General features: G+C 40.3%; 1 protein-coding gene across 1 annotated transcript in view; it reads left to right on the top strand.

Annotated features, from left to right (window-relative positions):
• Positions 1–1,891: 1,891 nt before the first annotated feature.
• The window catches only part of IMPG2 (interphotoreceptor matrix proteoglycan 2), a 49,434-nt gene continuing 33,128 nt past the window's right edge, over positions 1,892–18,197 (top strand). Inside the window, exons 1-3 of the mRNA XM_057364124.1 lie at positions 1,892–1,964; positions 3,301–3,561; positions 14,266–14,432. Coding sequence (XP_057220107.1) covers positions 1,892–1,964; positions 3,301–3,561; positions 14,266–14,432 — 501 coding nt within the window. The remainder of the gene's footprint in view (positions 1,965–3,300; positions 3,562–14,265; positions 14,433–18,197) is intronic.

The raw sequence follows: 18,197 nt of genomic DNA on the forward strand, positions 1-18,197 counted from the left end.
ACTATTCACGTTCTGAGTGCCATTGAATACTTTGTTGATGAAAGAAACAACAAAACTGCAAATCTAAAAAATTCTCCAGGAAACTTTTAACTGGGTTTCATATTTTTGCTGAAGTATGTGTGTTCTGAGAATTGTCTGTGAAGGGATTAGTTGCCATGTGTTCTTGGAGGGTAATCTAGCCTTTTCCTTTATAGGCATGTGTAGTGTTTATAATCTTGATCCAATTCCGTTTTTGCAGGGTAATCAAACAAAAACATTTGTGGCATTRAAAGCACCAGTCTCTGCAGAGAATTAAAAAATAAAGGCTGGTCTGTGTTGAATCCAGGATCATAGTAAAGGTACCCAAGTTAGCCACAAAAGTTGTTCTCTCTACCCAGAGATGCTGAATAGGACTTTGAAAGAGTTTCTGGGTACCAGTGCAGTGCTGTCCCTGGGCTGTTCCCTGTGTAGCTCCAGCAAGGTGCTGCCAGCATCATGGTTAGCTTGGCAGAGCCCAACTAAGCMAGTGGTGATGGTTTGATAGATCCAAAATGTCTGGTTCTAAGAAAACTGGGGATGTTCAAGCAGCTCAGTGGTTAAACTTTCAGTGCAATTCAATAATTTGTGGGGGAGAGGGGAAAACCAAAGAAARTATTTTGCTATTTTGAAAAATATCACCTAGAGTCTGCTAGATGTCAGAAGACAGAGCATAAAAACAAAGACCATTTTATTTGGTTCCTTTGAGTATTGTATGTGTAATACTGCTGATAATTCCTGTCTGGAATTGCTGGCAGTTCAGTAGAGCAGATGAAGAGAGAAGTGAGTGCTGCACTGCCTGAGGAGCTCTGTGTAAAAGCTCTGCAGGCTGACACCTGGGAATCCAGCTCTGAAATACCTACAAAACCACTACCAAAAATAGTSACTTCAGACAAACCAGCGGTTCGTTCAGATCGATCTGAATGCAGGAGACAGCCCTGAAGGAGATTCCCCAGTGGTGTGAGTGCAGTCTGCCATGGCAGGACAGCTTCCATACACGTTTCCACAGTGAGCTGACCCTGGACAGGACAGGAACTGACGGTGCTGCTGCTTTTCTGCACTCTGTCCTTTCTGCAGTTTCCATAGCTGATCATCTCTTCAGGTATCTCTGCTAAATCCTTGCTGCTGCTCCTGTCAGGTAACACCTGAACAGAGATGGAAGAATTGCTACTTGCCCTGGCTTTATCTTTGGGGAGAGCACTGCTTTTGGGATGCAGGGAATAGTGGTACAACAGCACAGGACTTGGTCCTTTAGTGCAGCCTCGGCAGCAGCTCTGTAAGAAGAAACAGTGCCACGGAGAGGTTACTGCAGCATTTACACAGGAAACAGTGTTCAAGCACTCATACATTTATATATGGGATATATTTGTACAAACAGAAGGCAAAACACACSGAGACTTCCTACTGGAGACTCGTGYGCTTCCCCTGATGTTTTGTGGTCAGCAGGGTTTTTTAAAGGAGCAGAAATTGAAAGGCCAATGAAAAAGCTTGGTTAATTACACGTGAAAGGTGCTGTCCTTGTTTGGACTGTCTGTTAATGGTATGACAAGCTCTGGTAAAGAGCTTAGCTGGCCAGATTAAAATTAAAAAATTGTGTCAGTCCATCTGCTGGCTCCAAGGAGTCTACTTCGATCACCTTTTCTTATTTCTTCACTAAAGCAGAATACTGTCTTTGAAAAGAACAGTGCCAGGATGTCTTGGTTGACTTTTTTTACCTAATGCTTTATCCAAAGATAATGATATGTGACGTCAAGATATTTTCAAGAAGGGCAATGCTCTTGGCTGGTTCAAGGCTACGGTAAAGACAACAGCTCTTTTGCTGAAAGGGATTGGAGTTTTTTGCTTTTATTTCTTTTTTTTTATTACACAAATAAGTATGTTTGGCTTCCTTTGGAAAATCTTTCTTTGCCTTCCCGGAATGATTAACACAGATCTTCAAATAGTTGCAGGTAATGCAGATATCTGAATGTTCTTGTTTATAAATTTATCCATGGTAGTGTGTAGAATGAGAAATACCTTTCTGATTTAATTGTGACAAAGGGGGCTAATACAGAGAAATATTTGGTCAAATCTGTGCTGTGATAGCAGTGTAAATATGGAATACTTTGGGTGATTTCCAGGAGRTATAACTGCACATTTGTCTTGTTTTGAGCATAGAAGTGGCTAAAGGAGACAATTTTTTTCTCAACTTTGAGATGTTAAATACTGGTAACTTTTTTTAGTTGTTTTTTCTTTATTTTTTATTGAATCTTGTAAAGTTCTTCTGCTTATGGGCACTGAACATGTGTCAGTTTGGGTAGAGATTGGGGGTTTGCCTTCGTGACCTTTTTTGATGTTCTTTTCTGCCTCTGATACAATGTCTGGTGATCTTGTGCAACAAAGCTGACTGTTAATATACTGTCAAAATAACTGTTAATATACTATCAAAATTACTGTTAGTATACTATCAAAGTAACTGTTAACATGCTATCAAGATAACCATGTCTTTCGTCTTTCAGTCATAAAAGTCAAAGGTCTACTGACTTTGAAGTTGCAGAATAAACTCATAATCCGTGGCATGAGAAATGCCATAGTTATTACTATTCTTCCTCTCATAAATTACTGGTTTTAATTGTTGTTCAGGCATATTTTCCAGGGAAAAAGTGAAAAAGTTGAGTTAAATAATTTCAGRTCAGCTGACTGTGAAGGACAGAGAATTAGACGCTTAGATCAAATCTCAATATACACATTCTTACCTCAGCTGTTTCCTTAGGTTCCAATGATATGGAACAACTAATATAAGAGGGAATTTTAAAAATCCAGAAAACCARCCTGAAGCTGATGACCCTGGTTTTTCCTCATTTTTTCCCCCTGCTCTAGTAGAGTAAGGATCTGTCTCAATGCTGAAAGGTCAACCATCCATTCAAACAGCTTTCTTTTCTCAAGGTATACAGATTTTTCTTGTGGAAGGAAAGTATGGGGTAGTTCTCACTTACTTAACTTCTGGCCCTGAAACTTCTAAATATATTTTTATTCAGAAATAGAGTCCCATTGACTTAAGCCTAATGGCAGAAGGGAAGTCAAACACAAAGCATTTGAATTCAAAGGGTTAGAACCTTATGCTATGTTACCATTTGATGGGATATTGGAAAGAGCTGGAGGCTGTTTATAATAGTAGTCAGAGACAGGTTGTGTTAACAGAAAAAAGCACAGCAATGTCCTTCAGAGTCCATGGAAATGTCATGAAGATATTAATGATTCCATCATTATCTCATCTGAGAAATCAGTGTGGTTTTATTTTTACAGCAGAAGCTTATTCAGCTGCAGAAGGAGCACAGGCTAAAGATGTTTCACCAGCCCCTCAGCTCAGAGACTGGCAGTTGGCAAACCCTTCTCTGCCTCCAGGGCTGGAAAAGCCTAAGGGCATCATGGATGCTGAGCAGTTCCAGAGGCACGTGCAGTTACGGAGGAAGCGCTCCATTCTGTTTCCCAGTGGAGTTAAGATCTGCCCTGATGAATCTGTTGAGCAGGCTATTGCCAACCATCTGAAGTATTTCAGGCTCAGAGGTAAGTGATTGTACATCTCAAGGGTAATTGGTAAAGAACATTCACTTATTAAAAAGTAGAGCAAAACTCTTAAACTTTTAAACAAAAAATACCAGGCCATAGCATTACTTTATTATCCAAGAAACTTACTTTTCTGTGATAATCTTGCTTATGAGAGTTGTTCTAGGCTAAAGCCCCACCATCTGTCTACACTCATAAGAACTCTTGGTACCTGAAACCACAGTGTTTACTAAAATAATCAGTTCTCAGAACAATTTGAATGCCRAGAAAATATTTAAAGAGTAGCTAAATGAGAGTTTGTTGAATTTATTTTGTGTTCTTGAAGTGCCAGTAGAAGCATTGAGGGGTCAGTCAGAAAAATCAAATCTGTGACATTGGTGCTTCAGCCATGTGACAATGAGTGGTTATGCAAAACGTRGTGTGTTCTGTCTAGAAAGCCAATCTCCAGGTATCAGGGTGCAGTGTAATAGACAAAAAGCCTTTCTTTGAAGATATTGAAGTTGGTGTGACAGTGTTTGCTCTGAAGAACTGCAATATTCCCACTRACATCTTCTTTGGCTTGATGAAATGTGACAGCACCATGATGTATTTCCAACCCTTCTGTGTGGCAGCACTGGGATGGGATGTCACAACTGTGCAGCACTTTCTGCTCTTTGTGTCTTTGTATTGCTGCATTCATGCAATTTGTAGTTATCTTAAAATGTTTGTAGAAAAYTGGCAAAGTGACAAAGAGCTGCTGTGAGAGGAGAAGGAAGGGTGTTCAGAGACTCATGTTTGATGACATTTGATTGCCTGTAGAGAAACTCTCACTGGTTGACACAGTTTATTTACTTAGAGAAGTGAAAAACAAGGACAAACAGGAGCTACTTGATATTAGCATAAAATTAAACAAACAACATATTTTGGAGAACAAAGTGGAGTTGTATGGGATTTTAGAGCCTCATTCAAATAGGAGCTGTGCCCAGCTTGCAAGGGATGCTGACACTGATGATGATGCTGATGGCTTGAGAGGCTTTGCCAGTTCCTTATTTCCACCCAATAGGACTCAAGCGTTCTTTGATCCAAATGAATCCATACATTCCATGTGCTTTAACTGCAGTCACCCCTCAGTTTTTATCATAGGGTACATTAGGGCAATACCAACTAAGCAAAGGTGTGAGTAACAATAAAGAAGAAAGAAATCTGTAAATTAGGTTGCAAAAGTATATTTAGGCCTTAATAATCCTAGGCTGAACCAAAAATCCACCTAGTCCATCTGTTTCCTCACTGGATTTAACTGCTTCCACAATCCACAAGGTTTTCTTGAGCAGAGGCTGTGACTACCCTTAAGTGCTTTCAAGTCAACRATCTTTGAAAATAGAGGAGGTGACTTCAATTAGCAGTGAGTCATGCAAGGTCTGGTTCAAGCAACTTGTCATCTTCATTCTGTTAGCAAATGCTGCTCCTGGGGGGTTGGGTGGTGTTTAATGGTGTCCTGAGTAAATGCACCTGAAGTTATGAGAGTTCATATGCCRGGTATTAAGTTTGTCTGGCAAAATTTTGGTAGCAGAGGCCTACAGGGGTGTATTTTTTTGAGAAGCAGCCAGAAGCTTCCCCTATGTCAGTAGAGCCAAGGCAACTGGGGTGGCATATTTGAGAGGGAAGAAGTTGTACAGCAGCAACTGCAGTTGGAAGTGTGAAAATATGAGAGAGAAACAGCTCTGCAGACATCAAGGTCAGTGAGGGAGGAGGGGGAGGAGGTGCTGCAGGTACCAGAGCCGAGATTCCCCTGCAGCCCGTGGTGCAGACCATGGAGGTCAATGGAAGTGCAGAGCTCTGTCTGCAGACTGTCCAGGACCCCATGGCAGAGCAGGAGGATGGCTGAAGGGGGCTGGGATCCCATGGAAACCCAAACTGGAGCAGGCTTTGGGCAGGACCCGTGGCCCCATGGAGAGAGGATCCCACACTGATGCAGGTTTGCTGGCAGGATTTGTGACCCCATGGGGCACCAATGGTGGAGAAGCTGTTCCTGAAGGATTGCACCCCATGGAAGGGACCCGCACTGGAGCAGTTTGTGATGAACTGCAGCCTGGGAAAGGACTTACACTGGAGAATTAGCCAAGACCTGTTTCCCATGGGAGAGGCCTCATGCTGGAGCAGGGGAAGAGCATGAGGAGTCTGGTGGGGAGGAAGAAGACAGAGACAGCTGTACCAGAGATGAGCTGACCACAGCCCCMATCCCCCTTCCCCCTACACCACTGCAGGTGAGGAGTTAGAGAAAAACAGGAGTGAAGTTAAGCCTGGGAAGAAGGGAGGTGAGGGGGAGGTGTTTCATGATTTGGTGTCATTTCTCATCATCCTGCTCTGATTTGGTTGGTAATAAATTCAAGGAAGATCCCCAAGTTCAGCCTGTCWTGACAGAATCTGATGAGTGATCTCTCCCTGTCCTATCTCAACCCATAAGCCTTTTATTACATTCTCTCTCCTTTGTCCAGCTGAAGAGGGGAGTGATAGAGGAGGTTTGGTGGGCACCTGGTGTCTGAATTCAGTGYTACTGGATTATGTGCAATATTTTTGGTAGCCATCCAAACAGCCACAGTCCACTGCCAAGAAAAGAGTCCTAGGAAAAAGTGTGGTCACTGTTTAACACTCAGGGACCAGTGTGATCCATTACTAGGAAAGCAACTGACCCCTGAAGGGAATAAATATAAATATACACAGAATCTGCTGATTTTTGAATCTGTGTGCATTTTTAGAATTTTCTCTTTATTCWGCATATGTTGAAGTAAGAAATTACTTGAATGTCCCATACTTCCTCTGGAAAGGGTGGTTTTAATACAGTTTATTCTTTCCTTGGTTTTGTTTTACTGTCAGCAAAACAATGCCACTACCTTGGAAAAAAACTTCGTTGCTATTTTAATGATAGAGCTTGTTAGAAAATCAGAAAAGGTTTGCATGTGCTGATTATCCAGATTACGTTTGTTCTATCTCTGTCTACCTTAGAAGGCAACAGGGGGGAATATAATTATCTGCCTGTAACTCCTAGCTTTATTTACTTTTGCTAGGCAAAATCCTCTCTAGGTGTCAGAGACTGACAGCTGAACATTCCTGTCAAAGGCTTTAAGGAAGTCCTTATCTCATATTGCTCTAGGCTTAACAGCGTACAGCTTTATTTTTTTTTTTCTTTTCTGACTACAACATCTGGATTTTTTTGAGCCTTGAAAAGATAAAGAATATGATAAATATATAAATAAACATTAAAAAGAAAGAATGTACAACAAAATGCAAGGATCTGTAGAAAAACTAGTCTTTTCTAAAACAGCAGCATCACCCTTCAACACATGAAAGTCTAATTAATGGTATGATTATTCACTGATGGTCATTTKATTACTGTGATATTTGGAAGCACCAGCCTAGAATAGGGGTGGGGTTGTACTTGTTTTTCTGCACCTGCAATCTGGAAACCACATCTCTGCAGCACTGCTTTATTCCTACAATCAATACAGAATAGAGAACAGAGTTTTGCCATAGCAGAAGATACTATTTTCACTCTTTTGAGCTGAATCCTGGGTTATGATTGTACTGCCCAGTCTCTTTATCTCCTGTAGCTSTGTATGAAAGTTGCTGCTCTTGGCTGACTTTCATTTTTTGCCATATGGGGATGAAAATCAGTCATAGATGTTTACAGATTGGGTACTGTTGGGCATTGGGTTGGGTCTTAGAGGGTTTTTAACTGATGTCCTTTTAAATGGAGTAATGTAAGGGTTGCTCATGGAAGAATCATGTAAATCTAACGGTGGCTCATGGCTAGGCTGTTGTGAGAAACACGAATTGTGTCCAGTGGACAGCTGGAGATTCTACCAAAAAAAAAGTGGAAATCTAACAGTGGGATTTCAGAGAGTAGGTGGRCTGTATATGGTAGTGTCTGCTATGGTGTTCTTTACTGCTGACAGGGAAAGGTACCCCAAGCCACAGATAAATAAAATTTATTATGTGGAAAACAGCCATGCCAACTCAGACCWAGTCTGTTGTGGCCAGTCACCTTGTGTAGACAATTCAGTGATTCTGTCCATTCTCTGCTGTGTAAATTGCTGGTAGATGGCTGAAGATTTTACCAGATTTAGAAGCTGAATTAGCATGCAAAATAGAAAGAATATAAGGATTACAAGATAGGTAAACAAGCCATGCTATCTCATGCCTGTTAAWTGGGTAAAACAGAGGCTGCTGGATTTTGTCACCGTGGCTCAGGGCAATGTGCTTCTTTGCCACCTCTGAGATGTAATTACTCTGGTGGCTACCTTTCCTGAATTCTGTCTGCAATTTTTCCTGCTGTGATCCTCTGTCTTAAACTATTCCATGTACTCTTGTGAGAACTTTTTTTTTGTGAGAACTGATCATCTTTCCACGTGAATAGATCAGATGGTCTCCCTGCCAGAACTGTTCTTGCCAGCCAGAGCTTCAGATAAAGCTAAACATCTAAGGAGAGCTTTTAAAGATACTGACCAAACAAGGAAATAGATGTACTGTAGTACACAGCTGATGAGACACACAGACATTTTTGAACTTTGGAAAGAATAATGGCTGTTTCTGAGGAATTAAAATTTATGCATGAATGTAATCTTTATTTTTGGTAATCTTAGGCATAGCACTATGCTTGCTCATTTTCCCTTTTCTTTGGTCCCTTCAAATCTATTTACTGAAGTATTAGAAACAATGTTGTTATTTTCTGCACATGAACATAATTAAGAGTAAATGTTCAATTTGATACTGAAATCATAAATGCTACARGTTATTCAGATCTTGCTAGTAATGAAGAAAGCAAAGAGCCTAAAGTCATAAAAAGTATCTGGCTAAAAAGCATACATTTAATAGAGAATCTGGCTGAGTGAGCCTTTTTTCCTTGTTCCCCCTGCCCCCCATCCCTGGCACATATTATGTGTAGCTCATACTAAGCAATAAATTTATGAAGTTTATTTATAGGAGGTCACAGATGGGTGACACAGATGAGACACTCATTTGCTTTTACTGAAATGTTATTGGTGAAGATAATTTCTGTGCTAGAGTTTAGTATGTTAGTGTTCAAATCAAAAATCTTTCACATGAATTAGCTAATTCACATTCAAGTACTTTTTCAATTTAAAACCCTTGATTGTTTCATGTATCATTTAAAGGTTGCTGTGATATAGATCACTTACAGTGGCATTCCAGAAACAGATAAGTGATTTCTCTGYATGTGGTTATTAATTTGTTTAACAAATGGTAACAAAGTCTTGGCAGCAGTGACCTCTTAGGAGGTGGCTGTCAGTGTCCCTGTGACTTTATCAAACCCCTCTGCAATTAAATTATTCAGTTGTGCAGAAATTGTTAAAGAGGAGGAGGAGTTGGTCTCATGCTGCCTCAAAATAGAATATTCAGCCTGATTCAGTGCTCCTAGCCACCATCCATGGTTCAACTCCTAAGAAGCACTAATGAGATTTAATTGGGATTAAACTCCAGCACTGCCCACTTACACAAATGGCCAGAAAGCCACCCTACCCCCTTCAGGACGCTCAGTGCTGTCATGTGGTGCCCCTTCTGTTAACCTCAGAAATCCCTGAGCACAGACTGAGTGTAATAGGCTAATTGTCTCTYGTTTGAGAGATAAATGCATCCCCAGCAGTACAGCTTGAGCCACAAGGATGCTGCATCCTACCCCAGTGCATGAAGGGGAGCCAGACTGGAGAATTTCAGAGCAAGAGAAAGGTTATCTAATCACATCACAGTTCTTAGCTGGAGGCTTTGAAAACARTGACGATGTCTTTGGGAAAGGAACCTTCAATTAAAGTTTTTTCACTCCTTCCTGCAAGATTAGTAGGACTGAAAAGAGCTTGTCCCACCTATGAGGATTTTTTTTGGGTTGAAACACAATTATTTTAAGCTTTTCAGGGTATTGTCTATTATTTYTGAGTATTAWTTGAGCTTMGACACTGYRTTTGAAGTAGKTAAGCTTCCAAGGGCTGGGCTTTTCTGCTTTTGAAGCAGATATGCTGATGGACAATTCCCACTTCTTACACATGTCTGGCTTTCTGAAGCAGCCTTTGAAACCCGTTATGGCCTTTAAAGGTTAAGACATGCCTACTTCKTATGGGAACTTGGCTCAAGKAGAAGCTTGTGCAAGGGCATGGACSAAATGAGTTGATCTTTTAATTTCTTCCCACCTCCTCTTTCCCCTTGATGATTATCTTAGCAAGGGATGAAGTGACTTCTAATTTCTTAGGCTTTTCAGGATGGAGTACATGGAAAATGTAGGATGTGCATTGAAATACACCTTGGAGCCAAGAACAAGCTGTGTGATTTGTRTTCTTAGTTTGAATTCTGGTGCCAGTCAATTACATGCCTTCAGCATACCTGTTTTCACTCCCGTGGTCAGCTGGCCCTGATCACATCTCTTGTAGCAGGGAGCTTCTCTTTACCTCATAAGTCTTAATTTTAATTTTTTTTTTTTTTTTAACATTTGAATTCTTCGGGAATTCTTTGGAGGAAAACTGCAAGGTAGCCAAGAGATCAACTAACATTAAAATACAAATTATTTATTACTGCAACCATGGGACGAAGAAGCAATTTTCCAGAGCAGCTTACCTTCCTATGCACGTGTAGCTTTAAGATTCTTAGCTCACTGCCTTAAAAGATTGATCTTGATTTTATGATGCTTTTAATCGGTATTGTTTGCTGGGGATTAGAGGCCTCATSACAAATCCCGTCTCCTCCAGGGCCTGGTGTTGCTAATGCTGTCCCACATATCTGTGCCYGTGGCCATCCCTGCAGCAGGCAGTGAAAGTTTGGACTGAGATCTGGGTGTGAAGAGCTCTTTGCACATGGCCCCAGGGCTGAGCTGCTCTTCAGGTGGCAGTGGCAGCRCTGCTGGGGCTGATCAGAGCTTCTTCCTCACTCTGGCAGGGCTGCCTGCTCCCCTGGCTTTTAAGAATTTTGTGGCAAGTCTTGGAGAAAAAAAAAATTCTGGAAATATCATAATGCAAAACCTGTCCAGCAGCATCAATCATAACTCTGAATTGTTTGACTCATGGCAATTTATTATAAGCTCTTATGCAGCACTTTTCCCCCCATTCTCTATATCTTTTTAATCTTTTATATTTAAAAGTCAGAGTTGCATTTCCAGTTGAAAAGCTCAATGGTAAACTGTTTGGTCCCCCCTGAAGTTTGTTTCATTTTTTGTTTAAGTTTCAAGGAGCTGCTATTTTAAATCTTAGCCAAAAGTTGCTTCATTTATTGTCAGCATATCTAGATAGTGTGTTTAACACAGACACCAGCAAGTTTCTGGAGGGTCAGAAAGGAAAGATAGTGAATTATTTTTATACAATAAGCCATAGTTATTTCCTGAAGTTTCCAGTCAAGTTCTGTTTAACTTTTTTTTTTTTTTTGCTTCCCTCTTTTGCCTGCAGAGTCTCAGAATGCTTAAAATCTAGTTTAAAATGCATGTTTTTCTTCATATGAGAGTTCTCAAGAACTTGTTGATAAGAGACTTGTAAAAACCTCCCTTGCCTACAGATGGYTGAAAACCCATCAGAGGGTGGGGTCACCCTCAGGTTCAAAGAAGGTTGATCGCATTTATTAAGCACTTTGAATGCACTCTGGGTGGTCTTTTCAGTTCCCTGGGTGGCCATATCAACCAAGTCATTACAAAAATTGGGTCCCTTTTTGACATTCTTGAAGGAGAGTTGGAAGATAAAATTGTGCTTGTCACTTTCTCTAAATGTGTGTGATTTAAACCATAATAATAATATTTTGTGTTGTTCTCCTGCTGTGCTTGGAATAGCAACTTCCATCTAACTGTAAAATAATGACAATATTTATGAGAAAGAAAGACTGAAACAAAATTGTTTGCTTTTTTTTGTTAGCCAATCCATGATTTTACTCTTCAGCACCATATATATAAGCACATTTGAGGACAGTTCCTGTGTTGAGCCCTTACAGCCTGGATTTGTTATCCTGCAAAGCAATCCCCTGCTTTGCAAACTGGCCAGCTGGAATAAACAAGCCAGTGACAGGATGGACTGCGTGCCAACAAGGTTGCAGGGTGATTGTGCTGGCAAGCAGCTCACCAAGGCTGAGTTTTCCTGGACAAGGCTAACACAACTGTTCRAATGGCAGTGCTGGTAGAGGTTTGCTTGGAGTTTTTCCATCCCTCCTTGTGTGTCAGAACTGACACACTCTGACTGCRTGGAAGGAGGAGAATTCAGAAGGAATTTGCACCATGTTGTCCAGCTTGCTACTGCTCACTCAGTGGAAACTCCTGGATAGAACAGGCTAGAGGTCAAAATGTGACTCCTTATCCACATCTCATTTCCTCCTTCTAGAGAATACATGGCTGTGTTGACAGCTTAGGTCTAATTAATGGCTTGGAGCCCACAGATGGCACAAAGCTTTTGGGGCTGGAATTCAGTGGGGTGTCTAATTCCAAATGAAAGGACACACAGAAAATCCTTAATCTACTGGGAGCTGATTGGAACAACTGTTTATATGGGAGCAGCTTGTATTCAGGCAAGACACTGTCTCATCACATTTATTTTAAACTTGTTTAAGAGCATTAAGGAAAACTGTCTTCWATTCCTTGCAACTGGAAAGCCAGTCCTTTGCTGTTGGCCTTTGAAAACTGTAGGATTAGACAGTGTCCCTGCAAAGTATTTGCAAGCTATTGCTATAGCTTCAATTGTTACTGATAGTCTGCTGAGGATTTATCCCAGCCACGGGGAGTAATCTCATTGCGGGATTGKTGCTGTGCAATGTGGCACCTGGAGTGAAAGATCCAAATACAGGATAAAACTACCACCATAAGAAATGTGAGCAGGTGCAGACTTSTGGATTTGAAACTAGGCTTGGGTCTTTTCCTGGATACCTGGCTCTTGCAAGTGGGATGGTAGAGAGTTGTTATATTATAGATGTTATTCTGCTCCAGGAAGCTTATTAGCACTCCAGCAGGATTCTGAAATCCCAGMGCAGGATTATGGCTTCATTGCCTGAGGTCTGTGCAAAGGTCAGATGGACATGTGGTCCCTGCTTCGAAGGGTTTGTGAGGGTAACTTGCTGGGAGGATGTGAGATGGATATGTGTCAGTTTGGCTATTTGTTTCTGATTAATGGAGATGCAGGAGCGAAACTGATTGGAAACAATRGACAATATTTTCCAAATTTGTGTGTCTTACAGATAAAGTTAACTGCCTACATGCTGGACGGGTGCTAGTGCAGTAATACACTACTGACAGTTAATAACGAAGAGTTTGAGGACTTTATTGATCTCTGGTCACGCCTACCAGATGAGCTGCWATGCTAATCTCCACATCAGGAAGCTGTTGGCAGTGTGTCATGGAAATGAAAATGTCTTTGTATCTGTAGAGTTCCACAACAGAGCAACARTCTCAACTGCTCCCGTAAACTAAAATGCAGGGTGTAGTAAAGAACTTTTTCCACATGGTGCCATCCAGTGTGTCAGTCAGCTAAGCTTTAAGGGKGCATAGGAAACAGGTCCCTAAGGTTGTTATTTGTAAAGCATTTACATTTAAGGAAAGTGTCCATCTCTTGGCTGAATGATAATGTTTCCATATGTGGTCTTAAGTTTGTTAAATTTGACGTGTCTACATTTAAACAACTTTGGAATTCAGAAAATGAAATATCAAGATGAGGTAACAGCAAGGTACTGGGTTTGGCAGCTCAGAGGTAATTTTAAAACTGATTGAAGAAAATGACATTCTGAAGATAGATTTAGTCTGCTGTAGGGGCTTGCTTATGATACCAGGACTTTCCCRAAATGCAAAGCATTCCTCTGCTGAACTGTCTGTCTAAGTAGTGAAATCAGATTAAGGCCAAAAAGCAGGTTTGGCTGCTACCACTCCTGGCTGGCATTTGGTGTGAAAGAGTTTGTCTTTTAATGTTGCTCTCTTCCAGGGCACAAGGAAAATCCTATAAATCTTTCTCTCTTTGRGTTATCCTGGGTCACAGAGTTGCTCTTGCTCGAGTGTAATGTGATCACTACTTTGACAAAGAGCAAAACTGGGAGGTTAAAGTAGCCAGTGGAGTTTATGATATTAAACCTCAATTCTCAGGCTGACTKTCCAGAGCTGTCCAGTTATTTCTCAGTGAACATAAAGCACCGTTAGAGCTTGACTTATTTATAACATATTATTTTATGTGATCATCCTGTTTTGATTTTGGAGTTATGGATGCAGTTGTGATTTCTGAAATGTATTTTAAATTGTGTAAAGGTGAGTCCAAAGGAATTGTAACTGACTGAGCCTATTAAACTTAGATCAGTGCCACCATCATTGTTACAACTTAAGCTCCAGCTCTACTTTCTGTGAGGACATTTGCCATACCATTTYGGTTTTCTAAAAATTCGATTCAATGATCAGAAGGCAGTGTTACTCAGTGAAAACACTGTTGTTCTCGATGATTGTTAGGAGACAAGTGCTTTCTCATGGTCTCTTATTTTTTTCTTAAATTTTCTTTCATTATTTCCATTAAAAAGGTCAGGGAGAGAGGTATTATGAGTGTGGAAGATCCACCAGATCTTCATGGTCAGTCCCTTCAATGCTTTCCACCTCTCCATGTAGATGTCAGGTCRCTGTGTTCTACATGTTAATGCACTGACAAGCTTAGGACAATAATATCCTGGCCATTTGTGCCACAGAARCACTCCTGCTCTACTAACACCAGACCTTTCTTGTGCCCTCAGTGTGTCAGGAAACAGTCTGGGAGGTCTTCAAGACATTCTGGGACAGACTGCCGGAGCGTGAAGAATATAACACSTGGATGAGCCTGTGTGAGGGAGGAATGATGAGCATCTTTGAAATGGGCACCAACTTCAGTCAGTCYGAGGAGCACCGGAGCCTGATTGTGAAGGTGGGTGCAGCACTGCTTGGAGTGTTCTCATCCTGTCTCACTGCAGTGTGGCATAATGCAGGCAGTGGTGTACTTTGAAACAGGCAGGCGTGGGTGTTCCAGCTCTGGAATCCATAGTTCTGAGTTTCCCAAACAAAGTTGTGGCTGAGCCAATGGAGGGAAAAGCAACAAYGATGAAGAGAATGTTTTCTTCAATAGATGTGTTCTTGACAAGTAGATGGTGTCTAAACCCACCATGTGAGTCAGGTTGTGATGCATTTCCCCCCTTCCTGCTCTGAGCAGGACACTGAGGGGCCTTCATCCCAAACCTGGGAGGAGGAGGAGGTTCCCAGCTGTAGTGCTGATGCTACCAAGCCCTATGGCATAATTGCCTGTTGGATGTTCTACAGGTTCATGATGTCTGTGCACTGCTGCCTGAATTGAGAAAAACTTTGGTATCCTATGAAGGCAAGAGATAAGTCACCATGGGAAGCTGCAGGTTAAAATCAGAGTASGAGTGTAAAACAAGTCAATAGAAAATGCTGAATATCTTAGTATATTTTCTCTTATTTCAGTCGATTCAAGTTTAACTTAGCTTAAAGAAAATAAAATAAATATTAAATCTGACTAAAAAACCCTATCTCAAATGAAATATGAAGGTGTATTTTCAGGAGTTTGTGGATTTTAAAATTAAGTACTTAACTTTCTATTCATCTAAGATACAGTAAATACTTTAATTTCTCTGTCGAAAAGGCTGTCTTCAAATGTCTGGTGGCTTATGGATCTTCTTTAAGATTACTTTTGCAAGCTAATGGATGAGTAGTTTTATGAAACTTGTAAGTCTTAAATGTGTGACCCCATACAATTAGTCATGTTCAGTCAGTGTGGATGTGTTGACTTTTTCCCCCCCTCCTTTTTTATGGACTTCTGTGCTAGGAATGTGCACTGAGGAATGTGAGTATGGAAACTGTTGTCTCTCCAAAAGAGAGGGGTTTTTTTTTTTTTTTCTGAGCCTGCATCTTAGTCTTCATAAGTGATGCTAGCCAAAGTTTGCTTCTGATGTCTGATGATGCTTAGAAGACTTTGCAAAAAAAATGGAGAGAAAGAAAATTAATGTGATTTTTCTTTTATGCACACAGAGCATGTAACATGATTTTATTGAAGATTTTGACACTGAGATGATCTATAGTGGCAGCTTATTAAAAGAAATCAGAATGACTCTTGGAAACAGGATAATGCAGCTAAACTTCCCAGTGCTGCTCTCCCTTTTTTTTTTGTATGGTTCTGAAGCATTACAGTGGAGACAGAAAAAGTGCTCTCTATTTGATCTTTTCAAAACATTTATATTTAATTTAGATTTCCTTTCTCCTGTGGATAGATATATTCCTTTCAGCACTGCAATAGCCTGCAGTGCTGCAGAAACTGCATTTCCAACATTCTGGGAAAAAGACTGTTCATTCTGCTATTTTCTTTCAGTACAGTTGGTAAAAGGTGATGGTTCTTGGGCTGATTTGATGGCAGACTAGTCTGTGATAAGAGGGAATGAATGCTGTCACCTCTGTGCTCCACATAAAATGTTGCAAATCTGTCAGGTGACTTTTTTTGAAAYAAAAAGCTGAACACAATTTAATTTTGAACCAAAGACCAAAGGCAAGAGCACTCTATTCTGTCACTCAGTCAGTCACTGTCAAAAGATCTAGTGACGTATGTTTAAAAGCATGGGTCAGAGAGTGGATTTAAATGCAAACTCTAATACTGACTCACCTTTCTCATGTGTGCTTTTGCACAAAATTCTTGTCAGAGTGTGAAACCTTTTTAAAGCAGCTCTGAGAATGTTAAGTTCAAACAGGTGCATTGGGTGCATCTCTGTTTTTAAGAACATCATCTTTCTTCCCTCCAGTTGCTCGCCCCAGTCTGATCTGGTAGTGTGGGACCGCCCCCTCTCTCAAAAGAAGGTCAGGGTATCTGAAAATTAGGCAAACTAAATCTGTGGGGTTTGCTTTCAATGAACAATGTTTCAGCAGAATGATTGCTTTCATGCTGTTTTGTTGTAGTGTGGAGGGTCTGTTACAAACAGTGTAATTAAATGCCATCTTATTATCCTTCTTCCTTAGTTTTCTTTCTTATCCTTTCCTCTAATCCCCWGTAATCACTGTCACACACCCACAAATGCTGCAATGTCTGCTCCAAGCTGGCTTAATTAATGGAGACAAAAATTCTCTCTCTTGCTTTTGACACAGTTACTTACTGGATATCAGATGGAGTTTACTCCAGCTGRCCTCAGCTCTCATACCTCTTTTTTGTCTTGGAGATGTGAGGTCTGCTTCTGTGGATTTCCCTGTAATGTCTGTGTACACATGAATGTTATGTGCTAATACAGAATATATATGCTAAGTTTTCCTGAGTTCATTACAGCAGATCACCTGTCAGATTTTTAGGCGGAGCAGGTGGACATATTTGTGCCAAGCATAAAGAAATTACTTTAAATATACCTTTTTCCCCCTTGAATTTTTCATTTTAATTTTCGTGCCATCATGTTAACTGACAGTACTTTACATAGGAAGAACACTATCCTAACCTGGTTGGATATTGAGTAGATTTACAAAGTGAGAGCTTGTTAACCTGTCTATTTTCAGTTCCTGACAGAAACACAAATGCAGAAGGTAACTCTAGTCCATAGGGTGGGTTTTTTTTCAGTATAAATCGTCATGTAAACCTTCCTTCCTATAAATTAACTTGGCTTGTGTTCATTACTGTGTAGCTGTATTTCAGTGAGGAGTAAAACTGTTATATAGATTGCCCTCATTATCCCATTCTACACTTTGAGACAAGTATGTTTAGAATTCCAAAACTGCCAAATTTGCCCTGATTCTGCCCTGTGATTGTGGCCATGTTCCCACTGGTGCTAGACAATTTTTGGAAAATCCAAAAGAGGAGAAATGGAAGCAAAAATAACTATTTGTTTCTCAAGAAGCATGGACTTCTTGCTATGAGATTGAAGCACTGCTGCCAAAGCAGCACCACTTGTGTTGTTCATAGGAGAATCTACAGCTGGCATATGGTATTCTTTGTCAGACACCCACATAGCTGCTGGGCACACTTTTTGACTTTTTTAATTACTGAAATAATGCAGTAATTTTGTAATAGTTGGTTGAACTGTTTTAACACCTGCTGTCCTGCAAGTAGCCTTTTGTACAAATTGTATCAGCAGATATTACACTGAATGTTGAAGTGTGGAGGAATAAAGTTAAAAGAACCAAGGGYAGGAAAATTATGGAGTGGTAGTAAGGACAAAGCTGTCTTCAAGAGATTTAAAAAAAGGAGATGTACAGTAAAGAATGTCCTCTTATAGTCTGTGGTTCTTTAAAAACACAAAGCCATTAACCCACAACATGCACAATATACTGCAGAGTACTACCTTGGCAATACCTTGATTGCTTACATTTTTTTATGAAATCTCAAGTGAATTCAAACTGATTAAAAATATATATGGTCATATAATTAAAACCAGTATCAGGTCTTGTCATGAATAGAGTCCATAAATGTATTGTGATTAGAAGAGGGAAAAAATGCAATTCCTTCCTATGGAATAGATGTTAAAAAGAATCTCCTTTACTGAGTAAGTTTCATTTTTATTTTTTTAATTTGAATTTTCTTCTGTAGCCTGGCATAGTACAACAGGAAACAGGGAAATAGGATACAAGTGCATGTTGAACTTCGCTGATTTGTAATGGAAACTTTATTGCAGCATTTGGCTGTCACACTTGCTGACATTTTGAAGGTGGC

This window comes from Malurus melanocephalus, unplaced genomic scaffold (assembly GCF_030028575.1).
Source record: "Malurus melanocephalus ecotype Western Australia unplaced genomic scaffold, MMel_1.1 scaffold_36, whole genome shotgun sequence".
Classification (NCBI taxonomy): domain Eukaryota; kingdom Metazoa; phylum Chordata; class Aves; order Passeriformes; family Maluridae; genus Malurus; species Malurus melanocephalus.